The 16,056-nt window shown below is 34.4% G+C and overlaps 1 protein-coding gene across 1 annotated transcript; it reads right to left on the bottom strand.

Annotated features, from left to right (window-relative positions):
• Positions 1 to 842: 842 nt before the first annotated feature.
• On the bottom strand, positions 843 to 12,718 carry LOC132547483 (DDB1- and CUL4-associated factor 12-like). The gene is made up of 9 exons (XM_060211238.1): positions 12,597 to 12,718; positions 9,607 to 9,884; positions 8,794 to 9,000; positions 7,712 to 7,772; positions 7,210 to 7,382; positions 5,440 to 5,502; positions 5,022 to 5,181; positions 4,505 to 4,650; positions 843 to 4,277 (listed from the first exon to the last, which is right to left on the bottom strand). The coding sequence occupies exons 1-9, from the start codon at positions 12,604 to 12,606 to the stop codon at positions 4,122 to 4,124; spliced, it is 1,254 nt and encodes a 417-aa protein (XP_060067221.1). The 5' UTR covers positions 12,607 to 12,718; the 3' UTR covers positions 843 to 4,121.
• Positions 12,719 to 16,056: the final 3,338 nt, after the last annotated feature.

Genomic DNA, 16,056 nt, shown 5'->3' with positions numbered 1-16,056 from the left:
CCTTTAGCTTTAAGTGACCTATCCTGACATGAGGGATTAATCTGAAGATAGCTTCCCTTCCGCAGCTGGAGCTATCGGGCAGACACTTCATCAGTAGGTTGTCACACCAAGCTCAAACCCATTCTCGGTATCTATTGCTATGCATTTGACTTTAAACACTCGAACCATATAAAGATTGGCTTACCAATTTTTGTCTCACACACTTTAAGCCAGGGCTACATGGTGTCGGATATTATTGTGTTATACACTCGCAATAAATAATGTCACCATTTTCTCATTAACCAAGGGGACAGCACCATGGTCTGTGTCGACTTGAGACGTGCTGGACGAGGCAAGACTAGAATATTCTATCTCATTCAAACAGGTCACCTGGTGTATGTTTAAGGGCCCAGACTTGTGATGGGGTGATGTATAAGTTGAAAACAGTTTCAATCAGGTCTTCCTCTGTCTGACTATACAACTCCAGATCTCACACGACCTTGCTATACAGTCTGCAGGCTAACAGCACCGACAGACTGTCTTGCCTCACTCTATCCTTCCTCCATTATATGACTGTTAAGATCTCACATAACCTAGCTACAGCTGCCTGGCTAACAGCGGATGGTAAGTCTTGCCTTAGTCTGTCCTGATATACTAAGCCAGTTAATTGACATTAGTCCTAGCACTGGCTTCTCCGGCTCGAAGGAGGTGATGTACGGTCTTAGGAAACCCTATATTCTGTAAACTTGAATAACAACCAGAAACAATTTTACTTCTGTTGTTTGTATTCTATATATAAAGGACTCATCCAGAGAGTCTAATCGTCTTGGATATTATTTTTTAAATATAAATAAAAAAATTGATACATATTGCAGGGATTTATTTTAAAATTTAAAAATGCAATTTTCTACAATATGAGAACATTTGCACATATACTTATTCATTTTGAATTTTTTTACAGTATTAACACATACAAAATACCACTGCTTTTCGGGTAATATGTATCCCCATTCCCAGTAATGTTCTCCATCAACAGTGTTATTTCTCTTCTCCTTGTTGGCAATAATCCAGATACTCAAAGATAATTGCATTCCATTACCATGAAAAAATCTTCAAACTGGAAATTATTGACCTATAGCTTTTGAGGAAAATAGCATTAAGTCAAAATGATCACAAACTTCTTAACAAAACTGTAAAGTCATAAATTTGTGTAGGGGATATATTTTCATGAACTTCGTGCCTAATATTAATCCATGAATTTGTATATCAATGAATTGTTTTAATAAAGCATTAATTGTAATCCATCTAATGTACCTTTACCTAAATCAAATGATACTAAAATCTTACTATTGCAAGAATATAATTAAATCTTTTAATATCCCCTCACAAGAAAAAATATCAACCTTTTGACCCACACAAAATCAAACTTAACAAGTGCCTTCAATTTTGCCATGACATGATCCTGGGGTACAGAGTGAAAGTGATTGTATCCCCTGGAGTATTGAGGATGGGTTATATGTATATGGTAGGGAAGTACGGTATTTGTTTTTAACAAAAATACTAGATGGAGAAGCTAAAATATATACTAAGTTGTGAGAATTTGTAGGGCTTTCAGCTTGCACTTAGGGAAAACCATCCTTAAGGGAGACAACAAGTTATATTTCTAACAGTAGTTAGCAGCACAGGAACAAAAAACAAACAACTTTGTAAAATCAATAAACAATCTACATATTACTGGTAACTACATAATCATGCCTTAATCCTACACAAAAATTGTTTTATACAAATAAAATTCAATTTTTACAAGTGTTAATATTAACACACATATCAATCATTTTTACAATTAGAATTATACACAAAGTTCATTATTTGATTTCAATTTTATTGACTTAATATCAAATTATTGAACTTTCCAAAGGTAAAACTTAATCAAATATACACATTGATAAAATTGATGCTAGTAAAATACTGACCCCTCTCCACTACACACACCTTCAAAACAATTTTGGGGATATATTGTCTGGAAAACCTTATCGTTCCAGCTAATATTGAATCTGTGGATTTATAAATGGACAGCACTGCCTTTGTACATGTAATTCTTGAAAAGATGTTACGACTTTACCTGAATGAGTAATGAGACAACAGGGACAGTCCCTGTAATTCTTAAATAAGAAATATTGAATCTACCCATCATATTGTTTTGGACACACAATAAATGCCCTTTACAGTGATACAGTCTATCACATAAACAAATGATATAAAAACAATTATAATCAAATTAAAAATCTCATTTACATAAATTTCCACCAGGAAACACTATTTTTAACCAAAAATAAATTATAATTCATAGCTACATTCAATGGTAACAAATATTTTGCTTGAAAATGAAGGTGACAATTTCATTGAATACATCAATGCTGATATATCCTACATGTACTACCAGTGATTAATCAATTCCAGAAGTCTAATATCATTCAATTAATGTGACAATCACTCAATAATTTTGGCTCCAACTGAAGCACTTTTATCGTTAATCCAAGGAAATTCCTCCTAAATACTAAAAAACAAAACAGAAAAAAACACAGCAGTCATCATATTTTTACTGTGAAGAAAATGGAAACTTGTTTTTAGTTTTCCAACTCCAGATTCATTAAACTACATCCCTGTTATATATAACAGAAGTACACAAGCAAATCTCTTCTCCCTAACACAGATCTTTACAGTTTTTAAAATATTACAGCAACTATGAGAATGAATATCAATAAAAATTAAAAATCAGAAAAAACTTGGAAGTGTTTACTATTGCAATAATCCCAAACAGTTTGGTATCCAACGCTGAACAGGTCACCATATCCGGTGAAGCACCTTTTTAAAAGGTTAGTATAGCAAAACTTCCGTGAGGTATATGTGCTTGTCTCAAATGATGATTATTCAATAAATAATTTAAGACAAGATTCAACAAGATTTCTTCAAAGAGTATCATACTGCTGTTATGGTAAGCACTATTTGATAAGATTACCAATGAAAGCTCCTCTTTTCCTTGGTCACAATAGCTGTATATTCATGCTTGTTGTATGCTAAACTCAAATTTCTTTTGATTGAAACGTAATTTCATGATTTCAGTATCATTTTTCCTATCCTTCAATCAGCAGCTTGTGTTCTGTTTGTGTCCTTTTTACACCTAAAACTTTCAACACCAATAGTTTGTTTAAATATACAATGAAAACTTTCATCATTAATTTGTGTAAAATTACCATTGGTTTTTTTAATAATATCTACTATGAAAGGTTTGAGGAGACGTGGTCATTAAGCTAATAATTTCTATCATATCAAAATATGGGTTAAATCTTATTTATTTAACTGTGAAAATGCTGTCCAAGTTACAAAGCAGGAATTGTTAGAGTAAAAAACCAAACATTTTAGATCTTATTCCTAAAATTAATTTAGAGCTTGTATAATGAACTTGTACTTCATTTTGAATTTGTCTTATACGGTTGGCATTCATCAAGCCATAATCACCAATTAAAAGCAGTTCAATATTTTCAATTTTCATCTTGTGATAAGAGGAGGGAACCTTTGTCTGCTATCACTTCTTGTAATATTCCTACACATTCAGCGGTTCCAGTTAATAATATACAACTGAAAATATTCTAAAAGAAATAACTGATTCCAAAAAATTGACTTGATTGTGTGTACAGTTTCAAAATTACATTTAATTAAGTAAATTAATACAAATTTTAAACTGCCAAACAATTGTTATTTAAGCTATCGCCTATAATTTAATTGTGGAATTAACTTATTCTAGTTACATGAAACCAAAAAATATTGACTAAGGTAGAGTACCATAAGTATTTGTTAAGAGGCTGTGTCTGATAATAAACCCACAGCATTATTACAGTGTTGTGGACATATCAACTTTTATTATTTTTTCACTGTCAACAATTAAGGAATATGTTGAGTCAGAGAAAAAGTTTCAATCCCTGGGCTTATTGGCGAGTTCATGTAATGACAGTATTAATATTGACTTATCCAACATGTTTGATAAGTTGATGAGATCTAGTCTAATTGCTTTAGATATTCTATGTTTTATATCTTCAATGTCTCTATCACATGTTCGCTGCAGAGTCCTATGAAGAGTAATATCAATGCCAGAGACCAGCGTAGTTACCCCACAGTCCAGCTGGTAGAGGTCCACCAGCTGCAAATAATCGTGTCCCTGTACTGTCAAACTGGTGTGTGTAGATGGCGTTAGGATAACTGTTGTCCATAAAAAATTCTCTGTAGTTCTCATCTCTAGACTATAAAATGAAAAGATAAAAACTGTGTAAAACATTTTGCAAAAATTTATACATGTAGTTAAAATCTTAAACCTTTTTTTTATCAGTATATTCTGGAATGATAACAATAAAGAGGTCTGGTAGTACAAAGAGAAAGATCTATCATAAAGGACTGATTAAATAAATCGATAATTTGACTCCAGTACAAATGAAAAAAATAAAATTTTATCACATTAGATGAAACATACCAAGAAGCCATCCCCTACTGTCATTGTAAGTGGATGGCCACAACCACACTCCAAGTATTTCCCAGCTTTGGTGTCAAAAAATAGAATATTGCCGACACCTGTTCCTATTGTCAGAACATCATCTCGGAAACTCACAGATCGTACCCCTGTTGAGTAATAATGAGACAAATTCAAGCAGCTGATTTCATCACCGTACATTTTTGAAAATGAAAAGGATTCATGATATCTCAACTATCAAAATAAAGTACGAACTTTGAAAACCTCGTTCTAACCTTGAACATGAGGATCTGCCGAGAATGATCCTTTCAGCTACCAGGTAATGATCTAGTCTTTCTAATTAGACTATGAATTCAGTACTTATGACACCTTGTAGGCACTGACAGCATGTTTCAAATGTTCAATCATGAGCAACAAATGTTCAGTTGTGAAGAGGATGAAAAATCTGAGCATACAATAACTTACCGGTAATCAAGTTAACAGAGCCCATTAAATCTTGAAGATTGTAAAATATACCAACCTCCACCACGATAACGAGAGATTATGGTTGTAAGGGTGTTAGGGCAGCGAGGGTCAACAAGGTTGATGTGAGACTGTGAACCAACAGCATATAATGTTTTTTCCTTTGAGACACACATACACACATTTTCCTTTGTATGAAAGAGTCGTCTATAGGTCTTCTGCAAAATGTCAGTTCATAAATTGTTAACATGTGTATTTCATGAACTCTTGCTAAACTGAGTTTAAAACATTTATCTCTAACATATCAGGACTGCACAGAAGTCTTGAATGATTTTTAGTTAGAAAAAAAAAGAAAACTCTACAAAAATGATAAAATTTAACAATGCTATATAGGTATCATAATTTATGTCACAGTCAACTATAAGTTCTGAAGGTCTTGGATAACATTATCACAGACCTATTTCAAGAATACTTACAGCTGTGAACGTCTCGACATCCCAGAGGTAAAAGTAAGCATTCAGAGAAAGGACAGCTAACTCCTGAAACCATTACACAATCATGATGTACAAGTGGATCTAACAGAAGTGAAAGCAGATCACTGTCAATGCATGTATGATTGTGCAAATTCCATTTCCTTTATGTCGTTGATATAATAACAATTAGTGCAAAAATTGCAAAATTTTGAAATGCCCCCTTTGTCATAAATTATGGTTAAGGAAGGACCAGAAGTGTTTGCTGTGTTAAAAAAATTTCCAGATCAAATTGATCAAAATCTGAAAATATTGAAATTTCAACAAATCAAGAAATAATCATTTTTTATCTTTTTTTTTTGTTGTTGTTTACTGGCATGTAAACTGCAATGTTTTATAAATGTTTTAAATGACATTTGTGAGTGTATTATATTGAAATATCTGTAAAAAAAAAAGATGCAGTTAACATACCAGAAAACACAAAAAACAAAATTGTAACACTTATTTATTATTTACATTACTTAAAAGAAAAAGAAGTGTCATTCAGGGGATGATATATGCTCTGATGGATCAGCTCGACAACTGATCAAATAGCAAATTAGAGCTGAATACATTTTGGTGGTAATTAATTGTTGTCGGACTTAAAGTGTACTTAATTGTCAACATCAGTTTTGTTTGTAAGGCCAAATCGAGTATAAACACTGGAAATGTAAATAATATAATAAGCAAATGTCGCTGTTACTGTTGGAGTACGCATAAATTTGTAGTATAAACAAATACGGCATCTATGTTTAATATATATTCCACCAAATTCCAGACTCCTTATCCTTAATTCAAGACATCTTCATGAAATTAAAGGCCTGATAAGACCTTTTCACCATTTTCAAGACAAGGCCTCTTCATGAAATTGAAGGCTTTGTAAAGCTTTTTCACTTTTCAAGACAATGCTAAGTTTCCAGGGCCTGAATGCACCCTGAAACATTTCATGTTAGTCCATTTGTAAAGACTTGAATAAGAAGCTCACTCAGTATCTATAGTATTAAAGTAAACCGACAAGGACAATCAGTACCTAAATGTGATAGAAATTACTAAACCAATCAGGAGACTCTTATTCGGTTTCCATAGTGACCAATTGGAAAACATGTAATTTACAATCTCCCAAAAAATTTCTAAGCGAGGACATAGCTAATGAAAGCAAGCATGTTCAGAATAATGCATTTACGCACTGTCAGCAAAAATCACCCTGATCTTAACCTAATGATATCTTAATGTTGTTTATGCCCAGTGGTATGAGCTACATGTATGTAAATTTTCTTTTGTAAAAGCTGCCAACAAATAGGGAAACTAGAGAGACGACAAGGAGTGAAACGTGACGACAAGGAGTGAAACGTGACGACAAGGAGTGAAACGTGACGACAAGGAGTGAAACGTGATGACAAGGAGTGAAACGTGACGACAAGGAGTGAAACGTGATGACAAGGAGTGAAACGTGATGACAAGGAGTGAAACGTGACGACAAGGAGTGAAACGTGATGACAAGGAGTGAAACGTGACGACAAGGAGTGAAACGTGATGACAAGGAGTGAAACGTGATGACAAGGAGTGAAACGTGATGACAAGGAGTGAAACTAAGTAAGAAATTCCTTAACTTTAACTGACAATTGATAGAAATTGTCTGATATAAGCCGATAAAAACATACAAAGTTTCATAAAAGTAATTTCAAAATGTGATATTAGTGTGATGACAAGAAATTCTATTTTTAAAATTTTTTCCACCTTTCTCTGATCGTTGTAGCATAATGCTCGAACTTTATTAGCCTTGTCACAGTACTCCACAGCCTCTGGACCCTTGATGGCATACTCTGGCACCTGTAGACTTTGTAACCGAGAGGTCTGATCAATGTCATCATTGTCCACTCGCCACAGACACAGTCGACTGTCTCGAGAGCCTTGTAAACAAATCAGAAATTGTAATAAAAAAATTAATTTATTCACAGACTGTACATACAATCCAAAAAGCAAAGCTGTTAGGACTGTTTGAGTAAAACATCAATTTGGCCCAAGAACTCCAAAATAAATTACTGTTGTTCATGGTTCAGTCTGCCACCTATTATTTCTAAACAAATTATTGAATGAATTCTATCAGCAGTACCCCAAAGGAAAACATGGAGTCCTTGGGAGGTATAGATGTTTACTGGAAAAGTCCTTACTATATAAAACTAACAGATGTATCATTTTTCTGTATCTTAATTACATAACATTTTGTCTAATGACTTACCTGTCACCAGAAATTCATCGTCTATCCAGGAAATATCAAATATCCAATCTGTATGACCTTTCTGAAATTGAGAAGAAAGCTTCAGTATGTAACCCATGAATAAGACATATATATATAATACTACAACATGCTCATTGATATAGACACGATCTTAAATGACTTTTCATATGAGATACAGCTGTATTATGAGACAAGTCTTGGAAGTTTTCACTTTTGACATCCTTGATGAGACTCATAAAATTTCATACATGAAATGAAAATCAATTTAAAATACTTCTTATAATCATAACATAACTCAAAAAAGTTAAATTTTGACAGGATTAAATAAATGATAAAAATTGAAATGTGAAGGACAAAATCAAATGACAGAGTAAGCCATTTTGTTGTGCCATTTAATAATTCATGAAGTAATGTCTTTGTCATAACATCACAATCAATATCTGACTGGCACTGCTAATGACAAACATTCCTGGGTATACAACACTAAAGATATAAATGTATGCAAAAATATTACATTTTTCCATAATTTGCATAATATCACAGGTTTGGAAAAAATGTCCTTGTCAATCAATTGTATATGTAACAATGTTATGTTACTTGAAAAAGAGTGTACTCATTCAAAGTCAGATGGTTAAGTCATGTTCAATCATGCCTACTCAAGTGTATCTTTATGTCATCTATCAATGGACACTAATGATAGACAGTGAAGTCTCAACAAGTTTGCTCAGCTTTCTTATAACCCTCATTTTGTCATTGTGCATGTGTTTACCTGCACACTTACTTCAGGTAACATCCCAGCCTTAATACATCCCAGCCCATACTCTACCTATATTTTACTTACACTGTATTTGGATTTGTTTGTTTTCTGGGATTAACAATTGCCTGATTGAACAACCTAGATCATTTCAGACATGGAACTCTCGCTAATGACTACCTTACTGAACATCATACCTGAGGACCACAACATACTATCTAGATAAAATATATAAATATGAAAACTTCAACAAAGTATCATTAACTAAACTGAAGCTTTGTACTAGCTGAAAGCTAATTATAATAATGAGAAAATGAATTAGTCTAACCTCCCCAACCATCACTGGGTCAAAGGTTGGAAGTTGGTAAATAGCCAGATCATTGGTGTTTTCAGCCCCAGTGGCAAACAATGTCCCTGATGGGTTTAAAGCAATGCTGTGTATTCCGCAAGGACACTCTGCAGGATAACTATCATCGCTGCTTTTTATGGATGGAATTTGAAAAAGTTTTCCTGTCGAAGAATCCAACACCATCAACTGAAAATTGAAGAGTAGAATAGTGAGGAAACAACATGGTTATTTGTATCACCATTAATTGTGTTGATAGAAAGAAGACAGACTCATGTGTGCCCCCTCCCCCACCCCCCCCACTCCCTTCTCCCCAATTCTCCTTATGTATCCTTTATAAATTGGGATGGGACAAGAGGCCCCAATAGGCCTGCATCACTCACCTCATATTCGATGTTCATGAAAAATGGAATCAATGTTTATCATAAATACATTAACTCGTACACCATTGTTATTCAATGGTTATTAAGAAGAAGTCATTTAAATAGAAAAGTTGACGTCAGATAGATAGACAACAGATGGACTATGGACACTGCACCACCGCATAAGCTCACTTAGCCTTTTGGGCCCATTATTTTCAGATTTTGTATCATATTCGGAAAATAACACATATTTTGACTTAAGGAAATAGGCTTTTTTAGGGCTGTATAAAAACATAATAAAATTACAGCACAGATTGAAAGTCATCACTCCCTTATCCCAAGTAAAATCAGGACCACAGAGGATATGTGTACATCAAGAACATCTGAACCTGAAACATCATCATGTCATTTTAAAAATCTCTAAAATACTTACTTTATTGCATTTTGTGCCAAAGGCAACCTGTCTTTCATTCAGCCAGTGAGAAGAAAAAACCTTGTTTATATCACCTAGATCGTACTCTTTTTCTATCAGCAAACTCGGCAAAGCTCTAGCAATATAATCATTCACAACTGTTTGTGCTCTTTTCTTTTGGTTGCCATACTGTCTCATTTGTGTGTAAAGAAATATTTCCTTGCTTGGGTTTTTGCCAATGTTCAGGTGTTGCTCAGAGCTAGAAAATTCCTTGCTTTGAGGCTTACATCCTCGCCAAGCTGCAACAGAGATAAAGAAATTATGTAAAGACATTAATTTTTATCATCTCATAAATTCCTGAGATATTTTGCTGAAATAAACATTCACTATCATTCTATATATTATCTTATGTCCAGTAGAATATTTCCATCTAAGGCAAACAAAAACGAATAATTTACATGAACAGTATGTAAACAAGATGTCTTTTTACAGCATCTGAACTTTCATTGTAAAATATTTCCATATTCAACTATATGCATGTAGATCTGAAGTCATCAACCGACGATATAAAGGACAAAGATGTCATGTAAGAAGATGAGCTAGAACATGAACAAACATTTGGGTAAGTGTTTGTATGCACTTAGGATCACAATGATCAATCATGCATGAATTCATAACATTCACCCTAAGAAAAATATATTTTGCTAAATTGTTCCGACCCCAGAAAAAGCTATTCTCGATTGGTTATCAGATGTAGAATAACTGGAGCTTCAGACACATCGTAAACACTATGAACACAATTTAATGATCTGGATATACCCTTCATGCAGAAAATGCTGACAGTAAGAAAATTTAATCATCAAGAGATCGGTAAATGTTTTTTTTTGTATCTGTTACATTTTTAGCATCCTAATGCACTCCAGGTGATCTTTCATGTCAGAAAGTTCACAAAGTTTTGTTCCCAGCTGAAAGGGTCCAAATCTATTAAAAATATATATTGCAGTGATAATTAAATGAAACTGGCCCCTCAATATTTCTATTTCCTTTCAGACTGAATGTTCCCTCTTATTATAAGATAAGTTTATTTCTTGTTCAGGACTTATATGCAAGTCCTCTATACCAGACTAAAAAAACATATACAAAATATTGAAAATATTACAGTTATTTTACATAGACCTCTTGCAAATGTACATCATTTATACTTTTTGGAAATTATGTGATTGCAGCTCTGTAATTAAAGGACAGGTCTTGGTTTTCCCTGTGTTTGTCTACTTCATTTTTAAATTTGTTAATATTACTTGCTTAAATGACATGGTCAGGTAATTTATTCCAAAATGGTTGCCGATCTAATTGAAAATCTTTTTTTCCTTAACATGGTTGAAGAATGCTTTGGATATATTGTTCTTGAGTTTACCCGACGACTATGTCGTTGAGCAGCGTTATCCCACAACATTACTGAATTTCAGCATTCCTGGTTGTATACTCCTTTAATAGTTTTTCTAAAGTTCAATCATATCTCGTCTTACTCTTCAAAAGGCTAATGTTGGTAGATTTAGTCTCTCCAGTCTCTGGCTGTAGCTTAGGTTACTTATGCCTGGAAGGCTCTTGGTTTCCCTTCTTTGCACTCCCTCTTTTTTATAGATGTGCTTTTTTCTTATTTGGCGTAATCTAGGGGTGAGCATACTAGGCATTTGTATAAATTCTCATGAGTTACTGTAAGTGTGTCCAATTGAGGTGATATGTTGAGCCAAAGGATTCCTGTCCTCGAGCAGACTCATTGCCCAATCTCATGTGTTTGCATTTGTCTGGGTGCATTTTAAGGAGCCATGTGTCGCTCCATATAAACATTGTATCTAGATCTTTTTGGAGGCATTCACTATCTTCCCTGGTTTTTACAATTTTGAAAATCTTGGTGTTATCTCCAAAAAAAAAGGTACATTTCTGACTGGATGGAGCCTGGAAGATTGTTAACAAACAAAAGAAATAGCAGAGGTTCATGAACTGTTCCTTGGGGGATTCCTGATGTAACATTGGTCCATTAGGAGTCCACACCATCTACTTAACTTTCTGTAACTGACCTTTTGAAAAAACCTTTTATCCATGCAATTATTTGTTCTGAAAAGTTATAAGAATATATACTTATTAGGCAGTTGTGTGGAACGGTATCAAATGCCTTTTTGTAGCCCATGTATATACAATCTATATACTCCCCTTAATCTAACGCCTCTGTCAATTTATCTAATACTTCTAAGAGTTGAAAGGATGTTGACCCCCAGATAAGATGCCATACTGCTTGGTCCAGAAGTAATTGTTGTTTTTCATGGACTTATAGATGTGATTCCAGGATTTTGCTTATGACCAATGTTAAGCTAATGGGACAATAGTTTCCAGCTGCACATTTGTCTCCCTTCTTGAAGATAGCACAAACCTGGGCCCTTTCCCAGTCATCTGGTAGACTTCCTGTTGCTAATGATTGGATAAAGAGTTTTGTCAGTGGACTTGTTATGGTCTAAACGATGGAGATCATCCAGTACCGGAGATTTTTCTGGTTTGAGGGCCTTCAGTAGTTCTGAAACAACCTCTTCTTTACAGTCCAGACTGTCATATCTTCATTAACCTCTAATTGATACAAGCGTGGTGTGACTTCCTCCTCCTCTTCCTTCACAAAAACATTACTGAAAAACTTACAAAGTACATCTGCTTTATCTTCATCGACTGTGATTTTTCATCTTCTGGGTTCTCATTCTTATTCCTATATTGACTCTAATTTACCGACTCACTTTCAACACCCAGATTTTTTTCTTCCACAGGAAAAGAAATCATTTGTCGTTTTGACTCTTTTTTCCTTGCTATTGGCGATCACCGATATTTTGACCGGGGGAAAGGGGATGAGCAGGCAATTGCATGAAGAATAACGATTGACAGTTGGTTGGATAGGTTAATCAAGCCCTGCGTTAAGCAACAGAACAGAAGCAAAATTTCGCGATATCTGAGTTTTAAAAAACATTAACCTTTTGCCATTTTGTCTGGTCGTGACAAATATATCTGCTAGAGCTGATTATTATATAGCCGATCATTTACGTGAATTGATTTGATACATCTTGTCCACTTTCTGTCAAACAAAACCACAACGGAAACCAACAGCGCCCTCTACCGAGTTAGGGGGAGGTGTTCCGAATGTTGTGGCGATATGCTTATAAAATGTAAACCAACTGACGGGCAATCTATATCCGGACAACATTGCGTTCCCAAAGAACAAAAATGTTGCCCCGAGGTTTACAAGACCCATTACAATTTTATCATTTACTCACCCATAAAAATGGCATCCTGTTCTTGGAGTCCAGAACTACAGTAACATGTAACTTTGGTTATAAACAACTAGGTCCAATGCATGAGGTAAATTGAAAAAAAAAGCTTTTTGAAATAAGTGTTATTTCCTTTAATAATAATAATAATAATAATAATAATAATAATAATAATAATAATAATAATAATAATAATAATAATGAAAATAATTAAGCTGGAATTACATGAGATTTGGTTAAAACAAATCGCTGACGGAACTGGATATTAAAAAGCACACACAAAAAACTAGCGTACATCAGAATATAATGTAGTCTGATTTCCTGAAGTTTTGACATCGCGGCATTACAGCAATGGGGTCCTAATTAAATCGATCCATTAGGTCACTACAACACTTGTAACTGATTTCACAAATTAAATACTCATATTACAAACTCTGAATGCATAGCCACTTTGATTGGATTTGAATTGTTTGGAGTTGAACGTCTTGTCAACAGCCAGGGTTATTTTGAGGGGAACTACACGACTTTAAAAACGCAGACCGGTACCGTTTAGTGGTGAATACTTTTCATTTGTTAAGTAGATTTCAGAAAGAAAATGTCTAAAGGTTGTGCAAATATATGCATCCAATGCCGGGTTTAGTATCTTTACATAGATGAAACTATATAGAGAGATAAATAAATCTCACATAACGAAACAATTTAAGTTTGTACGAATTTGCGATTTTGTTTTTGTTTTTTCTCTAAGGAGCCCTCAAAGTGGTAATTCTATAGAGGTCTCCTTTAGGTCTCTGACGAATTTATATACATTTTGCATCAGTAAATTCGTGATAGCTGTTAAAGATAAATTGACTGCATTTTCCCCATTCACGTCAAGTTATTAAGAATTGTAACAAAAGGTAAACACTTTTGAAGTATTGTGACTATCAGAATATTGGACCTTTATGATACAATGGTATTTGTTAGAAAGTGCTGGTGATCTCCCCAGTTTATTGTTATGCTATTTTATATAGATAAGAAACTATAAACTTGGATTTTGACAATTACAGATTGTTATTTGTGTTGTCATAGCTGATAAAATTTTAAAAGTGGATTTCTCTTAGTTCCTGGTTGTAAATATTCAATTTGTTGACTGATCAAATACAAACAGGCGGCTATCATAGATTTTAATTGACAACTTATGGACTTTTCTCAATCAATACATCAAAATATGGCACATTTACATCACGTGACAAACAAATACTATAAACATTAATACATTTACATATATTTGTCAATTTATGGCATGTGGATGTAGTGTTTAGATAGATTTTCATAAAGGCTGGATGAGGTAATAGGAATTGGGAAAGAAGAGAATCAGAAAGTGAAGATTCATATAGGTACTGTAAAATCATTAATTTTCGTGGGCGATTTATTTTCGTTGATCCACGAATTCATATGTCCGCCACCTGTTCATCATAAGTATATTTATTGAGCTATATTTATCCAGGAATCGAGTGTCCATGAGATTGAGTTTTTTTTCTAATAACTATGAAAATTGATCCCCACGAACATAAAAGACTTTAAAGTAGTTCAAAACGCTTAGTTTGTTTAGGCTAACACGGAATCGACAACGTTACTGTTAGTTTCGACTAGTTTTCGATAATCGTCACTTCCTACTGATTTTTTTTTCTGCCCAGAAGAAAAAAACACATCTCATATAGACTGATTGAACAAAATAGTAGACAGAAATTGTTCTGGTTGTAGCCTTCAGTATACTTTGGCTTATCTTGTCAGAAGCAATATAAGTTTGATAACTTGTGTCCAATCCCGTTGTATATATTTGATGCTAACAAAATATGTTTAAACTTAGGAGCAACTGTCTTTTCTATATCAAGAATAGATAAAATGTCAGAAACTTCGTTTTTGTCTATAGCAATATCAGTAAGAGAGTTTGAAAATTGGTTGAGTGGCAGTGATAGAGACATTACACAAAATTAAGTTGAAATAGTTATTGAGTATTTCAGTGTTTTCCTGGTGGCTAGAAAGCCGTTACTTGTGTAGTCTAGGGTAGTAGTAGACCGTGATTGAAATGATAACTCAATTTCTCTTACATTTGAATTCAGACCAATGGACTGGGCGCTTTGAACTAAGTGGTTTTTTTGCTTTAGTACGTTACATATACGATAGTGTTTTCGTAGGACTATTAAACTATGGTTTATCCGAGGGGCTTTGGCAGTTGAAGTCCTGTTTCATAAATTTACTACGCAAAATCTCCTTTGTCTATTAAGTTGCCTGTTTGATTTTGAGATTGATTGGACGCTGGGAACATCTTGTAATTTCAGGGTTATATCGAAAGAAAATGATGTATTCGTAAAATAATCGATGAGGGTTCTAGGGGCCGTTTAAAGCCCCAGGCCTCGGCTGGGTCCTTGGTAAAGCCTGATATTTATTGGGTCCAGGATGCAAAACGCCACACACACCCACAAACACACACCACCAGCACCAGCACCACCTCCACCATATACACACACATCCACACACACCGGATGGGTTGACACATAGTTCGAGTAGTGGCATGCGCATCATAATGAAATATCCATAACTCCACTTATTACCAATATATTATGACGTCACAATTAGATGACGTCATATTCATTGTATCACGGTGATTTTCCATCACAACGCGGTGGACATACTGGTGAGCTGTATTTCATTTTTCTAATTAAGAATGGTTTATGCAAATGAGTACAAAGTATCTCTTAAATCCAGGAGATAGAGAGAGAGAGAGGGAGGGAGAAAGAGGGAGAGGGAGAGAGAGAGAGCGAGAGAGAAAGAGAGAGAGAGAGAGACGGGGGGGAGAGAGAGACGGGAGAGAGAGAGAGATGGAGGGAGAGAGAGAGAGGGAGAGAGAGAGGGGGAGAGAGAGAGAGCATATTACTGACGAATCCTGTTATTGGTGGAGTGGAGGTTTTTAAGTTCCGTTGATTTCGTTAATAGCTCGAGTGGAATTCGGAACTACGGTTTATGTACAAAGTTAAATATTCACGATTTTTTCTTGTAAATCACGACATTTGAGCTCCAAGAATACGTGCGTGTATCACCAGTTGAATAAATAGTCATGCAATTAAATGAAGTTCCTCTATTTCAGATTTTTGGTTGTACGATTTGGTTATATTGCATTCACGTC

The sequence above is a fragment of the Ylistrum balloti genome, unplaced genomic scaffold, assembly GCF_031769215.1.
Source record: "Ylistrum balloti isolate Yb309-2 unplaced genomic scaffold, AGI_CSIRO_Ybal_v1 Utg369958, whole genome shotgun sequence".
Taxonomy (NCBI): Eukaryota; Metazoa; Mollusca; class Bivalvia; order Pectinida; family Pectinidae; genus Ylistrum; species Ylistrum balloti.
The sequence above is the reverse complement of the archived record's forward strand: the minus strand, read 5'-3'. Positions and strand labels throughout refer to the sequence as shown.